Raw genomic sequence first — 19,989 nt, forward strand, 5'->3', positions numbered from 1 at the left:
CTCAGACCTCCTATAATGTTGAGCTGTGAGGTTCTTTGTTGTTAATCTTATAGGCCAATATGAGGCCATTAAAAACATTCCCACTCAGTTGTTCATCAAAGGTGAGAAGCTATTGTATCCAGAGTAGGGTTATCAGCTGAGAGCAGCTCTCTCACTCTTCCTGTATTTGCATACATCATTTTCACAGAATAATGCTTTGGGACGGAAAGCTGAATGTAAAGGTCCTTCTGAATGAGACGTATGAAGGCCCAGAGGTCTCGTACGCTGCCTCTGCTCCAGCCACCGTAGCAGCATGGGTTTGGATCCACCCACTCATTTTCCAGCAGAACTCTCTCCCCTGACTAGAAGCCATGATTGCGCAATTTTTTTTGTGCCTCCTTAAAATAAAGGTTATGGCTGCTGTGTCAGGTATTTTCTCACTAGCCCCTCTGACAGGAATCATGAGACAGACATGGTCATCTAGAGCTAATGTGTCTGCACTGTGCTGAATCTACATCTCTAACATCTGGTTTGGCTGCCTCTCTTTGCTGACCGGCCTTTATCCTGCGTCTAAGACAAAAAAACTGAACGATGCTCTGCAATTGATGAGATTGATTTGACTTTCTCATAAGTGTTAAGTGGTCAGGTGATGCAAAGAGGCTGGCGTTGACTCTGTAGTAAGTGTACTCATACTTGTTTTTCTGGGCATAGTAATAGTAATCTGTCGGCAGCCATGTTACGTGGAATACTAGGCTATACTTTAACTGGGTTTGTTTACACCTCTTTGTTGAAGATGAGCAAAAAATGCTCTGAAGAAATGAACATTGTTTATTGACTTCAAGAATATATATTTTTTTCTCATCGTATGTCATGATTATTGGCTCTCCAAGGAAATGTGAACCCAGTTTAATAGCAGTATCTTTCCATTTGTGTATTTGTTTTTGTAGGAACTCATAAAGGGACATTTTGCCACTGCTTAATTTACCTATTTATATCTGTTAATATATTAAGAAATAGGGTTTCACGATATTGGAAATAACTGACATTGTGATATTGATTTTCTGCGATGTATATTGCCCAATGAAAAAAGAGAGGATGTCTTCAGAAAGAGCTTTGGCTATCAACCTGACAGTCTGTATCCTTCATTCTTCCCCAGCCCCATCCTCTACAATTATTTAATTATTGGTAATAATGTAATAGTAATAGTATAGCAATTGCAAAAGTAGTAAAATAGAATGCACATTTGGGCATAACTTACCAACTAATGATGCGGTCCGTGGCCAAAGCATTGCATTCTGGTCCACTTCAGGGCGGCAGCCTTCACCATGTTCGCGGCATTGTCTGTTGTAATACAGACTAGACGACTCTCATCTAGGCCCCTATCAGCTAAAGCTTCTCTCATCCCTGTTGCGATGTTCTCACTTATATGATAAGTCCTCATTAATAAAGTGTACAGTCAGACTTATGTGGGGCTGCATTGTCCGGCTGGACCATGTTTGTTGTTGCTTAATAATATTCCACTTGTGACAGCTCCGTTTCAACTTGTGTCTTGCATTTCTCTGGGATGGCAACAGCTCTGGGATGGCAACTTGAGAAAAATAGTTGCGTGATGGCATTACATACCGCTTGTCAAGCAAACAGATCATGTTTTTAAAACCCTCTTTGGTAACCGTGTTAATTAGTGCCATGTCTTTGGCGACGTGAAATGTTAATGATTCTGTGATTTTTCTCTTACCTTTCTTGTATGGTGTTTTTGCTTTGGACTATATTGAGATGCTTTGCATCAAGATTTGTGGTGCCGGCTTAAATTATCAAACAAATTGGTCGTGTTGCCTCGTGTTGTGGCAACAGTCGCAAGGCACTCTCGACAAAGTATGTGATTTTGGTCAACATCGTCCTGTCTGTAGCCAAAATATGTCCATGTTATTGACGATACATTTCTTTTTGCAACCAAATTCTCAATTTTGGCCTTTTTTGCCTGTTCCTCACTCATCATTTCGTCAGGCGCTAGCAGAGCCTGCATGTCGACCTTGTGCAGCAACGAACTCAGTGTTTAAAATAATAAGAATAATTATAATTAACTGTGTATCCAATTACCCATAAATTGGAGTAAATTATAATGCTGGTTATCCATTTGAAAAATCCTTTAAGGTTCAACCCCCCCCAGTTTATTCATAGGTCTCCTGTAAAATTATTGCCCCTTGGTGAAGATGAGCAAAAATGGCTATAAATAATATAGTTCTTTCACCTTGATCACACACTTGGGCACTGGCAAACTGGCTATTGGACCTAGGTTTTCTATGGGGAAACATCCTCTAAAACATCGTATCGAATTGAATAATAAAGAGAAATCCCAGAATCACTCATTTACTTTAGGCACTCGACAGGTGATCAAGCTCTAATGCAGGAGGATCAATGCTTTTTGATCACATCCTACATTAATCAAACAGGCCTGAGCCAGATTAAAAGCACAGTGGCGCTAATGTGGGGCATCTGCGATTTGGTTGCAGTGTTTGAACAGTTTGTCTAACCACTGACATAGCCCACGACCTACTATTGAATCGCTGAGCACTTCCTCTCAGATGGTCAACTCAGAAGCTTACTTTGGAAGTAGATTTTCCTCCCGTTCCTCGTGTAGACAGCTCAGTGACCACTGAAATATGCTTTTGCAGAGGCCATCCCAGTCCTCTGACCTAATCCCCACTGAAAACCATCCCATTCCTCTGACCTAATCCCCACTGAAAACCGGTGATCTGAGCTGAAGAGGAAAGTCCACCAGCAAGGATTCTGAAGGATCTGGAGAGATTCTGCGTTCAGGAATGGTGTCTGATCTCTTGCTGGTGTTCCCCACCTCATCATACATTACAGGAGGACATTCAGTGCTGTTATCTTAGCAGAAGGAGGTGCACCGCCTAATTATTTCAAGGGTGTTCATAATCGTGAAATAACTTTTTTAAACCATTTTACCTCAGGGTAGATTTCTCTTATATTTTGGGTGTTACAGTATCTCACAAAAGTGAGTACACCCCTCACATTTTTGTAAATATTTGAGTATATCTTGTCATGTGACAACATTGAAGAAATGACACTTTGCTACAATGTAAAGTAGTGAGTGTACAGCTTGTATAATAGTGCAAATTTGCTGTCCCCTCAAAATAACTCAACACAGCCATTAATGTCTTAACTGCTGGCAACAAAAGTGAGTACACCCCTAGGTGAAAATGTCCAAATTTGGCCCAATCAGCCATTTTCCCTCCCCCGGTGTCATGTGACTCATTTACAAGGTCTCAGGTGTGTTAAATTTGGTGTCATCGCTCTCACACTCCCTCATACTGGTCACTGGAAGTTCAACATGGCACCTCATGGCAAAGAACTCTCCTGAGGATCTGAAAAAAAGAATTGTTGCTGTACATAGGCTATAATAAGATTGCCAAGACCCTGAAACTGAGCTGCAGCACGGTGGCCAAGACCATACAGCGGTTTAACAGGACAGGTTCCACTCAGAACAGGCCTTGCCATGGTCGCCCAAAGACGTTGAGTGCACATGCTCAGCATAATATACAGAGATTTTCACCTAGGGGTGTACTCACTTTTGTTGCCAGCGGTTTAGATATTAATGGCTGTGTGTTGTGTTATTTTGAGAGGGGTGTACTCACTTCTGTGAGATACTGTAGATCAAGCTGGTTTTTACAGAGGGATACAATAATTTCACTTCATCTCTAGTGAAGGTGTAAAGGTCCTTTATCATCATTTGTCTCTCAGCTGCAAGTGCTCTTTCTATCTCTCTCTTTGTCTCTGTCTGTCTCTAGCTCTCTCTTTCTGTCTCTCTCGCTCTCTCTCACTGATCCTGCTGAGGCCCTTTTCTCCATCCTCTCCTCATCTCTCCAGACAGGAGGAGTTGCCCAAGCCCTTCCCCCTTCACCCGTGTCTACAGAGCCCAGAGGAGGAGCTGCGCTTCCTGCGTTGCTGTGCCCGCCTCCTCATGCTGTGCCTGCTGCCCACGCGCGATGCCCGTGCCTACAGCCTGCGTGTGGTGCTGGTGGAGGTCATCACCACCAAAGGTACCCGGTTCGCCCAGGGACACACCACTGCCTAAAGCTCATCGACCGTTCTTTCGGCACGGGAATCGATTCGAAATGCAGTGCAAATGTCACCCCGTTTACTAGATAATGCTCTACTTTTAACCAGGGCGCGGGACTTATTCTCACTGGGAATAAGGTGCCATTCGGGGCACCCTTTGTGACTGTGGACGGGCTCTTCCAGCAGACGTCAGGTAGTGTTTATGCAGTGTTGGCAGGGCAGCCTGACGTGGGCTGGCTGATGTGCCAGAGGTCTGAGGTGATGGCTTCTTTGCTGCGGTGTTCATGCTATGGGAGAAGCTGTCAGTCATGCCTCTCCTTTTAGTACTCACAGATGTTGTTTTGGCAGCTGCTGGAAAACCAAAAACCGCACAGATCATGAAATCTAAAATAGCTGCTTGAGTTTCGAAATCGTTTTTTCACTTCCTTATGAACTGAAGAGCTGTGCAATTATACAATATCATCTGTGGACTGTGGCAGACACTAGTGGTGATGCAGAACAGGCTTAGTCAATAAGGTATGGGGGTGATTTGTCTGCCTTGGAGCCACAGATGGGTGACGAAAATACACTTCTTGCCCGCTAATTAGATCTTTATTGCGACTGTTACCTAGCAACATCCCTCTTGTTAAGGTACTGATCATGTCTGACCCAGCGCTGTTATACTTTGCATGCCATGTTGTCAATGACGATGGAGAGGACTGGTCTGTCTTAGGCCCTCCTCAGGTTTTCAAGATCATCCCACAACATGCTGAGACAAAAGGACGGTCTTACTCCATTCAGCCAGGGTAATGGGCTTCCATGAAGGACTGACTGACTGGGTGGAGTGAGTGTAGTGTACTTTGTGTACTGTATGATGTATAGCGTGCACATTTTCTCTAAGCGCTGTATTCAGTTTTTAAGGAGGTCCAAAGGGGCCACAATGAAAATAGGTTGTATTTCCTCACATCGGAACTTTGGTTTTGGGGAATGTTTGTTGCTCCCTGTCTAGCTTTTGTTTTGGTGTTTATTAGCAAGTCAAAATATGAAAATAGTTCCATTATGATCAGTTTCAGTCAGTATATAAAGAATATTCAGTTTTAACTTTAACCACCTACTGGTTGGATTGGACTCCCTCATGGGCTGGATCCGGGCTTCAGGTTGTATGTTTGACAACCTTTCTGTACAGGAATTTGTCATGCAGCCTGAGAGCACATCTACCGAGCGCCGCCCACTGTAACAATGCCTTTGGCTGCCTGGAGTGGCCACAGCTTTTATTCGAGCTCTAATTCTTTGAGCTAGATGTCAATGGGCCGTCCATGTGGCACAGAGGTCTTAGGCGCTCTTTCATAGCCTGAAACTGAGCATCACAGTCTAGCTTCCAGCCTTGATTGTGCCGCTAGCTGACCAGAGGAGACTGAGGAGGAGCTGGAGTGAAGAGGGAGATAGAAAAGGCGGATGGGGGGCGTTAAAACGATGAGCCAGTCAGATAGGCCCGAACAAGCCTCCCAGTGGATGTGTTCCAGTCTTGGGCAGAGACAAGAGCAACGTCCTCTCAGTTGTGAGTGAGTCTGTTGTGGAGGGAGGGTTGGACTGCAGGTCTGTGTGAAAAGGGAAGTCAAGGGATGGGGAGTGTGAGCCTCACCTAGCTACGTGAGAGCTAATGGACAAAGGTGTGCAGAGAAGCTTCGGGGTGTGTAGTGCCATACGTACTAACCATGGCCAATAGGAAAGACCTTGGATCTGGCACGGTCCTTACTGTAATGTTGAGTCGTTTAAAAACAAATTAAGCTCTTATGTGATCCCCTTATTTCCATAGTGGATTGTGCTTCTGCCTTCATGGAAATTCAGCTCCTTCATAGTTTTTCAATATTTGATCATCATGCTTTAATTACTGAAGTTTAGTTTGGATGAAATTGCATAGGGCAGCATCATTTTATGAATTTACTGTTTAGCACAATGTCGCGTTCTGTGTTTCTAAAACAAACAGGATTGTTAATAATTGAATAAGGGCCTGCTACTGTAAACACTCCTGCTGTTTGTTGGCAGTGCTGAAGCCCCTGGTGGAGGTGTTGAGCGACCCGGACTTCCTGAACCGCGTGCTGCTGTCTCAGCTGGAGCACCGCGAGCAGCTCAACGAGCACCATAAGAAGGCCTACACATACGCCCCATCATACGAGGAGTTCATCAAGCTCATCAGCTCCTCTTCAGACATCGACTTCCTCAAACAGCTCAGGTACTGACCACTATCTGACCACCTCTTACCTTAACCTGGCTGCCTAGAGACCGCCGTCGTTCCAACCAGTCTCGCCTTGAACCATCCCTCAGAGTGACGGTCCGTGTGTTTGTGGGCCTCTATTTACCGGCCTCCCTTTGTTCCGGACACCTGGAGCGTTCTCGTGTGTCTTACAGCCTCATTGGTAATCCACTGCCTCTCCCGTCCTCTCAGCCGTGTTGCTCCATCACTGACACACATTGCTGATGCTCATGAAATGTAATAAGTCTATCCCTGGCTGCCGTTTCTCCTCGGTGATCAGGCTGGTGCACCTCTCTGGCCTCTGCTGTGTTGTTCAGCTTATTCTCTCTTTCTGTCTCCATCCATCCTTAACTCTCTCTGTCTCCATCCATCCTTAACTCTCTCTGTCTCCATCCATCCTTAACTCTCTCTGTCTCCATCCATCCTTAACTCTCTCTGTCTCCATCCATCCTTAACTCACTCTCTCTGTCTCCATCCATCCTTAACTCACTCTTTCTGTCTCCATCCATCCTTAACTCTCTCTCTCTGTCTCCATCCATCATTAACTCTCTCTCTGTCTCCATCCATCCTTAACTCTCTCTCTCTGTCTCCATCCATCCTTAACTCTCTCTCTCTGTCTCCATCCATCCTTAACTCTCTCTCTCTGTCTCCATCCATCCTTAACTCTCTCTCTCTCTCTCTGTCTCTCTCTCCCCATCCATCCTTAACGCTCTCTCCCTACACAAGCCATGATTGTAGGAGCCTGTGACAGTCTGCAGCCATAACACATCACTGTCAAAACAACTTGACTGGCCCCGCTGGATGTTCAACGCATACAGTGCCCTCTATGTTGACAGTAACCACTTTTTTTGTTAAAAGATTTTCTGCTTTTGTTTGGATACATCATGGTTTCACCATTGAAATATAAAGTTTTATACACTGTCCCTGTTGGGTTAGTTGGCTAGTCCGTAATAACTTGGTGGCTAGTGTTATCAGATCATTTGTCAAAAACGTCCTCATTCTAGGTGTTACTTTTGACTTTGTAGTCAGTCTGCCTCTGGAACTGCCTCACTTATCTTCAATGTTGATGTTAATGCGGACGGCTGATGTAAATACAGTTGAATTTGCCTGTCCTCGGCTGGAGATAAAACTTAAGAGAGACAGACTTGTGACGATGGCGGACACACAGGCCTGGCATTGATACGCAGCGTCTTGTCTGGAGTTATTGCATGAAAGGGATGTTTGAGCAAACACACACGTAGTTTCTGATAACATGCTGCATTCATCTTGCCATCAATTTTCACAAGATTCGCCATGCCTTTAGAGCCCCCCCCCACAAAACATCAGCGTTGGTTGTTACCATAAACCTCTATTTTGATCTCATCGCTTCAAATTACAGTGTGCCGGATACTGTGAGGCGTGTCAAGGTGTTGTTGGGCATATTGTAACAAGGTTTTTTGTGGCATTGGAGCAGTAAATGCTTCTTTCTGGCAACTCGACCATACAGCTGATTCTTGTTCACGGGCACTAATTACAATTTAAAAAGCCACAGGTGTGGGTAATTCACCTTGAATTGCCATTTTCACCTATGTGTGTCACCTTGTGTGTCTGTAACAAGACCAAACATTCAAGGGTATGTAAACTTTTGGTCAGGGCCATTTGGGTGATTTCTGTTATCATTATGGTTTAAAAAGGACACAAACGATGTATTTTCTAAATGTTGGCCAAAATTTCACAATTTCTGCCAGGGTATGCAAACTTATGAGCACTAATGTATTTACACATCAGATCGATATTCACAGTTGATTAATTCGGCTCACTGCATGTCTGGTCTGATTCATTTCCAGAAATCCTTTTGTCTAGCTTGTTCTCTTGCCATGTGAGACCATTTTAAGAGGACACGTTGCAATATCCAGCCAGCTACCTGAGCTAGGCATGCATGGTAACTGTGCTAATCAGCCACCATATGTCAGCCAACTGATGATAACGAGGAACGCTTTAATAACATATAACCTGCCCGGGCCATATACCTTGCTGCCGGGTTTCCATGGAAACTGCAAGTGTCAATAAGATGTCTTGTACCGTAGTATGGAGGTTTATTGTAGGGAATTAAAAGGATCATTATAACATCTCTCCAAAGACAGTGTATGCTGGTGCATCATGCAGTGCAAAACAGCCCAAAAAGGCTGTGCATAACCTCACCTTTTTGGGCAAAACGCCTACGTGTCAGCCTTCATGGGCCTGCCTGTTAACTTGTTTGGGTGTGTCTGTCATTATGTTCCAAATGGCAACCTATTCCCAATATAGATCAGTACTTCAGAATATACACTAAATGGACCCTAGTATATAGTAGTATATAGTTGTCTAGAAAAGACTACGTTAGTGTGAGGAAGTCTTAGGCAACCTGAGAAAGTTGTGTAAAGCCATTTATTTTGGCAGTGTTTGTTTAAAAAAAACACTATATAACATTGAATTAAACCCAAATAAATATTCATGAACATCAATACTGAAAAGTAACAAAGATCTCAGCGTAAGCGGAGCCGGCTAAGAAGAGGGAATGTCTCTTCCTGACTGACTGACTACCCCTTGTTAAATAGCGTAGTGGTTAGATAAGTGGAATTGTGTACTATAAGTCCCGAGTTCGTATCTCCTCGCAGGCGAAGCAAAGTGCGCATTATGAATTATTCCGTATAGACAAACTTCGCTGGCTAAAACCATTAGTATCTACATTATAGTAAGCCTGAAAAAAAGAACAGTTTATGGTTACAGTGGATATAAAGTCTACACACCCCTGTTGAAAGCCAGGTTTTTTTGATGTAAAAGAATGAGACAAAGAACTTTTTCCACCTTTAATGTGAACAATTCTATTGAAAAAATCTTTGAGGGGAAAAAGGAAAAATATAAACCTTACAATAACCTGGTTTGGAAGTAAAGCCAGCTCTGTGGTGTAGTGGTTAACGACGCAGCCTTTCACGCGGGCGACCCGGGTTAGAATCTCAACACTTTCTATTGCGGCCCGGCTGAACTAGACTTGCCTGGTCACTAGGCTTGCCTAGTCAGTATCTTGTGTTGCCTGGCTTACATGAAAAACTGAAGCAGTTTTCTTTGGTAGTCATGTGATTGTTTTCCAGAAAGTCCTGTTTAAATTCTTCTAAGGTTCTTGGAGGATTTACTCTTCTTTTGTCTTTGGCTGTTATATATATATATATTTTTTTGCTTTCCATGTGATCCTTCAGAACTACTATGTGCATGTCTTCTAGTTGACGTAAGGCAACAGCAAAGAAATACACCAGAAATGATGATCAGTGTCATCAAATAAATATTTTATTGAGCATTCACCCAAGTTTATTAAAAATCCTGTAAGTGGTGTTGAGTGTCTCGATTAGCGAGACTCATATCCCTAACCCTGTGTTTTATTAGAAGCCACAAAACAAACAGTGAAGCCTGTAAAGAGTGTGTGCTTAACATAAAAGCATAAGAGACATTACAAAAGAAATTAAACACCACCCCCCCCACCCCCTTTTCAAAAGATTCACAAATGTTATTACTCTCGAATCAGACAGAGATACATGCGCCTGTTTTATGTCTACCATGTGGTTGAGAATGTTCAATTTGTTTTAGGTATTAAACTGAAAAATATTGCATTAAGCAACGTTTGCCCATTTGAAGTTTCTTGCTCATTCTGTGCATGTTTCTTCACACAAACAGTTGTCACATTCTAAATAATGGAAAATCCATCATTGTAGACTTCTGCATATTCAAGATGCGTGTTTGTCTGTTGGGAGGAGAGGCCCCATAGTACAGTAGTGAGTTAAGGTTCGAACAGGTTGATGAGCAGCAAGTTAACCTTTTTAATCCCAATTAGTAAGTGCAATGTTGGGGAAAGCCTATGTTTTTTTTAATAACCCCGAAAGGTTGTGCTTTCATAAGTATCCACTCCTTTGCTATGACACTTAAAATAAACTATGGTGAAACAGTTGCTTTCAGATTTTTACATGATTACTTGTACGGCGTTCCCCTGTGGGAAATGAGTGGGGGGGAGAACCTGTCAGAAGGACAAGCATCTCTGCAGCACTCCATCAGTGAAACCTTTATGGAACCGTGGCTACAAGGAAGCCGCGCCTGAGTAAAAGGCTCATGACATGCCAAAAGACTCTCTGAAATTAGGGCAGAATGCCAAACACTACGTCTGCTGAAAACAAGATACCGCTCATTGCCTGACTAATTACCTATGGTGAAGATGGTGTCAAGTGCATCTTGCTATTGGGATGGGAGACTCGTCAGGATTGACGGAAAGATGAACAGAGAAAAATACACTGAGGTCCCTGAAAAACCCAGGGCACACAGGACCTTATACTGGGGCTAACATTCATCTTTGGGCAAAACCGCGACCTAAAGCACACAGCCAAGACAACGGCTTTGAGGCAAATCTGTGAATGTCCTTGAGTGGTCCAGCCAAATCCCAGTCTAAACCCTATTAACCAGCAGTGGGGAAACCTGAAAATTGCATTTCAATGAACCTCCCCATCCAGTCTGACAGAGTTTGATATGATCTGCAATGAAGAATAGAAGAAACTGTGTGTGATAGTGCCTGAGGGGGTGATATTCCTAACTAAATATTCAACACCATTTTATGGTGCCCCGCCGCCTATTCCATTTATTTGATGTATCTGGCCATTTTATTCAGGGAACGATGAAGCAGTGGGAACATAACATGATTGCAATTGGTGTCTTCATCTCCATTTGCTTACTTCATTGGAAGTGTATCAATTATTTCACTTCTTTGTGGGAGTGAAATGGAATCTAAATGTTCTCAGCGCCACAATGCTTCACTTTATCTTCTTATATTAAGCTGTATATTACAGAGCAGAGGCCAGGGACTGGGTCTTCAGGTAGGCCTACAGGCAGATGTCCTTGAAGGTGTTTTCTGTGATCCTATTGGTAGTCCCGCTCTTTTTGAAGTCATTTTCCCCTCTGGTTCTCCCCATCTCCTCTGGTTCTCCCCATCTCCTCTCACTCCCTCCTTCTCCCTTCCTTCTTTCGCTCTACTTTTGTAGGTACCAGATCGTGGTGGAGATCATTCAGGCCACGACTATCAGCAGCCTCCCCCAGTTAAAGAAACAGAAAGGTAGGTCACAGACAACTTAGCTGCCTCAGCGAACAATCTACGTAGACCCGTGTGATCCGGCTACAGTCTGGGTCCTTGACTTTGAAAAGTATTCAAGTGTGTAGAATTTGTGCATCAGAGCAGCGGCCATTATAAATGAAACAAGCTCTAATCTAGGATCTGTCCATCCCCCATCCATGTAAGCTAGGATCTGTCCGTCCCCCATCCATGTAATCTAGGATCTGTCCGTCCCCCATCCATGTAATCTAGGATCTGTCCGTCCCCCATCCATGTAAGCTAGGATCTGTCCGTCCCCCATCCATGTAAGCTAGGATCTGTCCGTCCCCCATCCATGTAAGCTAGGATCTGTCCGTCCCCCATCCATGTAATCTAGGATCTGTCCGTCCCCCATCCATGTAATCTAGGATCTGTCCGTCCCCCATCCATGTAAGCTAGGATCTGTCCATCCCCCATCCATGTAAGCTAGGATCTGTCCGTCCCCCATCCATGTAATCTAGGATCTGTCCGTCCCCCATCCATGTAATCTAGGATCTGTCCGTCCCCCATCCATGTAATCTAGGATCTGTCCGTCCCCCATCCATGTAATCTAGGATCTGTCCGTCCCCCATCCATGTAAGCTAGGATCTGTCCGTCCCCCATCCATGTAAGCTAGGATCTGTCCGTCCCCCATCCATGTAAGCTAGGATCTGTCCGTCCCCCATCCATGTAAGCTAGGATCTGTCCGTCCCCCATCCATGTAAGCTAGGATCTGTCCGTCCCCCATCCATGTAATCTAGGATCTGTCCGTCCCCCATCCATGTAAGCTAGGATCTGTCCGTCCCCCATCCATGTAATCTAGGATCTGTCCGTCCCCCATCCATGTAAGCTAGGATCTGTCCGTCCCCCATCCATGTAATCTAGGATCTGTCCGTCCCCCATCCATGTAAGCTAGGATCTGTCCGTCCCCCATCCATGTAATCTAGGATCTGTCCGTCCCCCATCCATGTAAGCTAGGATCTGTCCGTCCCCCATCCATGTAAGCTAGGATCTGTCCGTCCCCCATCCATGTAATCTAGGATCTGTCCGTCCCCCATCCATGTAGCATTTGTGTACCACTCTGAAAGACCTAATGGGTGTGAGTTCCGGCTTACAACACAGCTCTGATGTCAGTAAAGTCCTTTGTAGCATCTGAAGGCCATCTGTGGTGTGTCCTCTGGGCTTTATTGATTGCTGGGCAATTAGCGATGCATAGGCATAGTGATTGACCAGGCATTTCCTGTGAGGCCTTTTTGAGATAGTATGTTTTAATATTGTCTCTTTTGTCGAGCTACAATAAACTGCAGCCTGGAAACTCCTGACGGGCTGTAAGCTTAATGGCATCTCGAGTAAATGTAATTCACTGAAATGTCTCTTGCACAGCGCAAAGGCTAGGCTGCCATTCAGCTCTTCTCAGTTGAGTAGAGCCAAGTGATTGAGAGAACATTTGATTTGTATGCGATGATGTAGAAAGACTTGTGTGGCAACTCCAGTGTAACCAAGGCATTTTACACAATCCTCAATGGATTGTGTAAAATGCCCCCCCCCCCCCCCCCCCCCCCATAGAAAGTAAAGGGAAGGAGACTGCAGCCATGAAGGCGGACCTGCTCAGAGCACGTAACATGAAGCGTTACATCAACCAGCTCACCGTGGCCAAGAAACAGTGTGAGAAACGCATCCGTCTTCTGGGGGGCCCCAACTACGAACAGCAGGAGGAGGGCTCCACGGAGGAGGGAGATGGACCCCAGAGCCAGAAGGTGCGTCTGTAAACACACACACAGCTTAGTGTTGGCGTTTGGTTGCCGTTTATGCCGCCAGCCAGTATAAACCCTGTTGTAATGCCAGTAGCAGATTTATCACACAGCAGCGTAGCAGAGGTCATGTCTCGTGTTATTGCTGTTCTCTGGTGTATGTTCGATCGTCCAATATATTCAGAACACTCATATCGAGCCACGAGGGGTCAGAAAAAGCTTGGTGTTTTCTTCTTGCTAGTTCATTTCAATCACCTGGTCTGAATCAGTCCCTCGTTAGGAGAGGATGACAACAGTGTTCCAGGACCCACACTTGTACAGCCCTTCAATAATGGATCCAGGCCTTGCACAGTTTTCACCTGTGTGGGTGTTGGCGTGACCATTTTGGACAGCGCGCTATTTCTGACCAGAACTTTATTGAATGGATCCATCAGATGCCTCAGAACATTGGCCAATTACTGTCCTGTGAGGACCTGACTGCTGAGCTCGTCCAGTGTCTGGCAGTGATGAGCAGCCCAGCTCTCCTTACCCCACTGAGCCACACTCAACTCTGTTAGTCTTTGTTGTCACCTTTAAATTGTCTGTCTGACCTTCAAATCGATGGCATTTATTGACTGGCTGAGTCACTACTCAAGGCCTAATAGATGCTGGCTGCCACTATTCGCTACATACTGGACTAGTTTTGCCCTGTAGACACGGTTTTAAAAGTTGAGACCTAGACAGGGAATAAGTTGCCAGTTAAAGCAGCATTCATAACCCCTGGTTGGTCTGTCTCCTATAGATCCTACAGTTTGAGGAGATCATGTCCAACCCAGGGTTCCGGGAGCACTTCCGTGTCTACATGGAGCGAGTGGACAAGAGGGCATTAATCAGCTTCTGGGAGCTAGTGGAAACCCTCAAGACTGCCAACAAGGTAAAGCTGTCACATGCTCCATAAGCAAATGTGGTTAGAAATCCCATTCAAATATTTTTGATTGGTAGTATTATTTTTTAAGAGTTGTTTTACATGTTTACTTTTTAAATGAACCACATCTGAATCTGTAAACTGACAACTATCTGCACATCCTGATTCCGGTTGTTTTACACAGAACGAAGTTCCTCAGCTGGTTGGTGAGATCTACCAGAACTTCTTTGTGGAGAGCAGAGAGATCCCTGTGGAGAAGGCCTTGTACAAGGAGATCCAGCAGACCCTGGTGGGAAACAAGGGTACTGATGTGTTCCTCCGGATCCAGGGAGATGTGTATGAGACCATGAAGGAACGCTACTACCCCTCGTTCCTGGTCTCTGACCTCTATGAGAGGCTCATCAGAAGAGAGGAGCAGCGCTGTAGCTCCCAGTCCAGCAGCGAGGACAAGGATGAAGGGGTGAGCTGGGGAGGGGACACACACCAGCCAGCGTTCTGTTACCGCCCACACACCAGCCAGCGTTCTGTTACCGCCCACACACCAGCCAGCGTTCTGTTACCGCCCACACTCCAGCCAGCGTTCTGTTACCGCCCACACCCCAGCCAGCGTTCTGTTACCGCCCACACCCCAGCCAGCGTTCTGTTACCGCCCACACCCCAGCCAGCGTTCTGTTACCGCCCACACCCCAGCCAGCGTTCTGTTACCGCCCACACCCCAGCCAGCATTCTGTTACCGCCCACACCCCAGCCAGCGTTCTGTTACTGCCCACACCCAAGCAAGGTCTTCACTTAGTTGTGGCATTGTCGTCTTGTAAACCTCTGCAGCTTCAAGTCCTGGAGGGAGGAGAGGAGGCTCTGGATGAGGGCACTAAAGGCATCAATGAGCAGGCTAGCTACGCTGCCAACAAGCTTCGCCAGCTCTACGACAAGCTGGAGTACAAACGGCAGGCCTTAGGCTCCATCCAAAACGCCCCCAAGCCAGACAAAAAGGTACCTGACCATGATGCCCCTGTCAGCTTCTGGTGCTGTTGGAAGTTCTGTGAAGTTCATGTTGTATGCAGAGGGTCTGTCAGTATGTGTAATTAGGTGATTCGTCTGCACTTGTATTTAGTCTATACCTCAAGGTTGCATCCAATCTATTTAGAGCTACTCGATCTGATAGAATGTGAGGGACGTTAGATTGTCATGGCTGCTGTTATTTACCGGAAGTTCCTCTCAGTCTGAGTGTGCAGGCATTCACAGAGAACCATGGAATTATTTGATTAAGGTTTTGATCATGTATCATTTAGCCATTTAATTGAGGGTTAAGACCAATGTTAGTATACTAAATAATAATGAAATGTTCCTTTATTGCGTACAGCACAATACATTGACATTATTAGGTTTCTTTTGTTGAGACAGTGGTTCTGCACGCTGTGGCCTTTATGGATGTTTCTACTTCCTGTGATACAGGGAGCACTTGACAAATTACACTGACAGAAAAGCCACCTTCTTCAACTGTATGAGACACTGCGGTCTCTCATCTAGCAAGGATTTAAAGTGTGTGTGTGTGTGTGTGTGTTTGCTGTTTTCTAAGATTGTGTGTAAGCTGAAGGAAGAGATCGGGACCATGGAGAAGGAGCACAGCGACCTGCAGCTACACATCTCTCGCACAGACTGGTGGTGTGAAAACCTGGGGTCATGGAGAGCCCTTATCACAACAGCTGAGGTTAGTGGGTACACACACACACCTCATGCACGCAACGTCTCAGCTTTACCGTTATGACATATGGCAAGCTTCTTTCATGGGCGAGAGAGGAGCTGAGGATTTGTAAAGCTATCACAAAACCACCCCAGTCATTGTTTGTTTGGTGTTATTGCTTGTAGTCCTTGTTTGTTTGTGTGAGACGAGATTAGCTTTTCCATTTTCTGCTTCATTTATTTCCCGATTGTGGAATGGAGGACATTTGCATATTACTCCTCACAATTCATTTAGGCAGGGAGAACCACTGTGATTAATGCTCTCTTTTAATTAGCTGTGAACCAACAAAACACAGGAGGACAGAAGGAACCCTGCTATCTAAAGTCCGCTACACACTCCACCTCTCCACATTTGTGTTTGTATTGAAGTTCAGCGAAGCAATGACTGTTGTCTCAAGTTCTGCGTTCGAGTAATGAGCTGGTTAATGCTTAATTTGTCTTAGCTGGATCCTCTCAGTTTTGTACTGTTTGTCCTGTACCTATTTGTCAGGTTCTGGTACCTCTTCAGACATGAAAACAAATCACTGTTTGTGTGGTAAAGCTTCAAATAAAACATGGTGGAATCTGATTTTCAGGCCACATCTGATAGGCCCAACCCATACGGCCTATCTGTGCGGTACAACACTGTAGTCTTGAGACCATCATGTGGCCGTTACTTGGAAGAGAGGCTGCTACTCTTATCCCTCCAGTGCATTATGTCCTAACAGAATGATTGCCGCAGGCCATGTAAACGTTCCTACAGTAGCTCCTGATGAATGGAAATTCCCTTTTAGTTTAAAATTACAATTGCCACTACTCTTCAGTCAGATAGAAATGATATCAATCAACATAGGCCCCCACCCAAGGAGTATGCCTTTAATTTAGCCCGAGAGGAACAATGCCTTCTTTAAAAATGGTGTGCCTTTTTTCATGCATTCTGCTACCTCCAAGCCCACCAGCTCACCTCCCTCTGGAGCCAACCACTTTTTAAAATGTTCTTGAGTAGTCCACTCTCACCATTGGATTAGCATGGTCTCAATTATACTTTTGTGGTTAACATTTGAGTCATTTAGCAGTCTTGTCCAGAGCGACATACAGTAGTGCACACATTCTCCAATATCTTTCCTGTTAGTCCACAGCAGGAATCAAACGCACAACCCAGGCATCGCAAGCTTCATGTCCTCCCAACTCAACCAAAGGTTACAGTGATTGATACATGAACTGTGCCCCGGACTAACAAATGTCCTGACCACGTTGTGCTGGAAGAAGAACAAGGTCTAAAGACAAATGACTATTAGTGTTGCCCCTGTCCCCACCCAGACCGTAGAGGAGAACGGGGAGCAGATGCCATGTTACTGTGTCTCAGTGAGCCTGCTGGAGGGAGATGACTCAAAGAACAGCCGCTGGAGTGTCACCAGGAAGCTCATCGAGTTCCAGGCCCTGCACCGGAAACTGACTGAGGTAAAGGTCCCTCCGTGATGAAAGCAGCTGCGTAGCCGGTCTCGTTGTCTGCATTCCGAATGGCTCCCTCTTCCCCTTTAAAGTGCAATACTTTTGACCGGTAGTGCACTTCGAAAGGGAAATAGGGTGTGTTAGGGACACGGCCTCTTTCGGCCAACTAACAGCAATCTTTTAGAATGCCCAGTGCAGCGCTGCTGTGTCACAGCGATTTGTTTCAAATATCCCTGCCTGCCATCTAATCACCCCTAAGAATGCTTTCACCGGCCGGTTGCCGTGGAGATGGAGTGAGTCACCATTCCACAGCATGTTATGAGAGGTGTTGCAAACCAGAAGCTGTGAAGATTGAAACATAACTCTGTTGTTCTCTCTTTCCTTCCATATTTATTTTACTACCTTTCTGCAGTGTTTCCCCAGCTTGAAAAAAGTCCAGCTCCCCTCAGTTAGTAAACTGCCATTCAAGTCGATTGACCAAAAATTTCTTGAGAAGTCCAAAAACCAGCTCAACACATTTTTGCAAGTAAGTCATTATCTGCCTACACTGTTCAACAACAAAGCTTGGTACTGTCAGTCTGTGTTTATATGGAAGGCCTTTCTCAGTATCATTCATCATGGGTGGACACTGTCATTTGTCAGAATGGGAGATGTCTGAGGACAGTGAAAAGTAGACGGAGGTTTTCGGAGATGAGAATCAATAAGAAAGATGAAACGAGGCACATACTTTATATAAACAGGGTAAGAGTAGGATAATAATAAAAGTCATTAGGAGGAGGATTATCATTGAGCATGTTTGCCTGATTGATTTGCTGTAGTCTGGTTCCGTTCCAATGTCCATAACATAGACTGAGCAGGACCCAGATCTAGTTCAGTGTCAATGTAAGCAGTGAGCAACAAATATCAGCATACTAGGCCCGCCTCAGCCTTGTGGAAACCTGCCCTTTCCTTCAAGGAATCCAGGGGAAGTTCACCATAGAGAAAACACACAGTAGGTAAATTAGCGTCACGTAAAATGTTCAAACCAATCAAATACCTTTTTTTTTTTTTACCTAATTGTTGTTTGCATCTGATGTTTGTTTTAATTTTGTGTATTAAAAAATAAGAACCCATTCTCTTATTTGATATTGGCTGTTGTCAAACACATGGTCCGAAATTACTCCTAAATGGTGTGAAACAAATGTAACTAGATGAAAATCTTCACTTAGTGTGGCGTCCCAGTGCATTATATGGGAGGGACCTGGTCAAAGTAAAGCATCATGGGATTAGGGTGTCATTTGGGACACACACAGTCTAACGTAAAGCTGTTTTCTCCACCCGTCTAGAAAATGCTGACAGACGAGCGGATGTGTCAGAGTGAGGCGCTCTATGCCTTCCTCAGCCCTTCCCCAGAGCACCTAAAGGTCATGGACATCCAGAAGAAGTCCTCTTTTTCCCTGGCCTCCTTCCTGGAGAAACTGCCTGGAGACTTCTTCTCACATACCGAGGTGGGTTAGCACCGTGACATCAGAAAACAGGGTTGCACGGATACAGTGCCATGAGAGTGTTCCCTCAATGTTTTGTGGTCATCAACCAAAAACCTCATATAAAAGAGGCATTCTGGGATTTTTGGCCACTGGTTGTGTATTTGAAACAGCGAGCCAAAACGGGGTCCCCAAACATTTTGCAACCAACATTTACATGCTGATGTGTGATGTATGTGATGAAAACCACTCGCCGTCACACTTGAAATGTCATGGCAATGTGAGGTATGACAGTGATTCTCCTCAAGAGATTTGGCACTTATCAACAACATATTAGACATACCACCCTAAATGGTAGGTTTAAAGCAACAGTTTGTCCCGGACTGTATTTATAATAATACGTTTCGATTGAATGTGTGTAAAACATTGTGACATACACTCATTTCAGTTTATCAGGTACATAAAATACTGGGTTGGACCCATTCACTTCCAGAACAGCCTGAATTCTTTGGGGTATGGATCCTATAAGGTGGGGGGGGGAACGGACTGTACGTTCATGCGCTTCGGCCCCTTCCATCTCATCCTAAAGTCCCAGTGCTGAATTGGGTTGCGCGCATGGCCAAGGTGTCCTGAAATGCGACTGTGGGGTACTGTTGTCTCAAGGCCCTGTTGGTCGCTGGTGTTTAAGCAACTCCGCCCAGGGGGAATAATTAGGGAATAGACAAATGTCAAATGATGCTAAATACAGCTGGACTCATACTAATAGGATTTGGGGATTCAGCAGTTGCATTGAATTGGAATCTGCAACTCAACTTTGTTTTTGAAAATTTTAAATTATCGAGCTTAAAGGTAATTTCTTATTATTTTCAGTTATTGGTGGGGGAATCTGATATGAAAGATGACCAAATAGATCTCACACAGGTCACTCCTAAAGCCTGTAGTCATGAGACAAAGTAAACAAACCCCTGGAAAGCTTTCTTATTTTCTTTCTTTTCTTACATTTTTTTTTTCCATATTTGGTAATTTTCAATTCACCACTATTGCAATCATTTATTCATAGAAATCAACTGAAATTGCTTTTTATAGCATGGAAAAAGTAAGTACACCTTTAGCCTCAAAAGCTAGTATTCCCCTTTATTTGCTGAAATAAGCAATTTCTTGTAACTGTTGGTCTTTTAGATCAACTAGGAGGATTTTCTTCCCCCCAAATTATTGGATGGAGGATGGAGATTGGGACTTTTCCATTTCATAACCCTCCACTCATATATTGTTCAATTAATTGTCCA

The 19,989-nt window shown here is 44.7% G+C and overlaps 1 protein-coding gene across 1 annotated transcript in view; it reads left to right on the forward strand.

The window, feature by feature from the left end:
* snx25 (sorting nexin 25) overlaps nucleotides 1–19,989 on the forward strand; it is a 33,884-nt gene that overhangs the window by 9,560 nt on the left and 4,335 nt on the right. Inside the window, exons 4-14 of the mRNA XM_010898324.4 lie at nucleotides 3,868–4,040; nucleotides 6,085–6,271; nucleotides 11,329–11,399; nucleotides 12,981–13,171; nucleotides 13,947–14,078; nucleotides 14,254–14,529; nucleotides 14,895–15,059; nucleotides 15,646–15,777; nucleotides 17,109–17,249; nucleotides 17,653–17,766; nucleotides 18,566–18,727. Coding sequence (XP_010896626.1) covers nucleotides 3,868–4,040; nucleotides 6,085–6,271; nucleotides 11,329–11,399; nucleotides 12,981–13,171; nucleotides 13,947–14,078; nucleotides 14,254–14,529; nucleotides 14,895–15,059; nucleotides 15,646–15,777; nucleotides 17,109–17,249; nucleotides 17,653–17,766; nucleotides 18,566–18,727 — 1,744 coding nt within the window. The remainder of the gene's footprint in view (nucleotides 1–3,867; nucleotides 4,041–6,084; nucleotides 6,272–11,328; nucleotides 11,400–12,980; nucleotides 13,172–13,946; nucleotides 14,079–14,253; nucleotides 14,530–14,894; nucleotides 15,060–15,645; nucleotides 15,778–17,108; nucleotides 17,250–17,652; nucleotides 17,767–18,565; nucleotides 18,728–19,989) is intronic.

Source organism: Esox lucius, chromosome 4 (assembly GCF_011004845.1).
Source record: "Esox lucius isolate fEsoLuc1 chromosome 4, fEsoLuc1.pri, whole genome shotgun sequence".
Classification (NCBI taxonomy): Eukaryota; Metazoa; Chordata; class Actinopteri; order Esociformes; family Esocidae; genus Esox; species Esox lucius.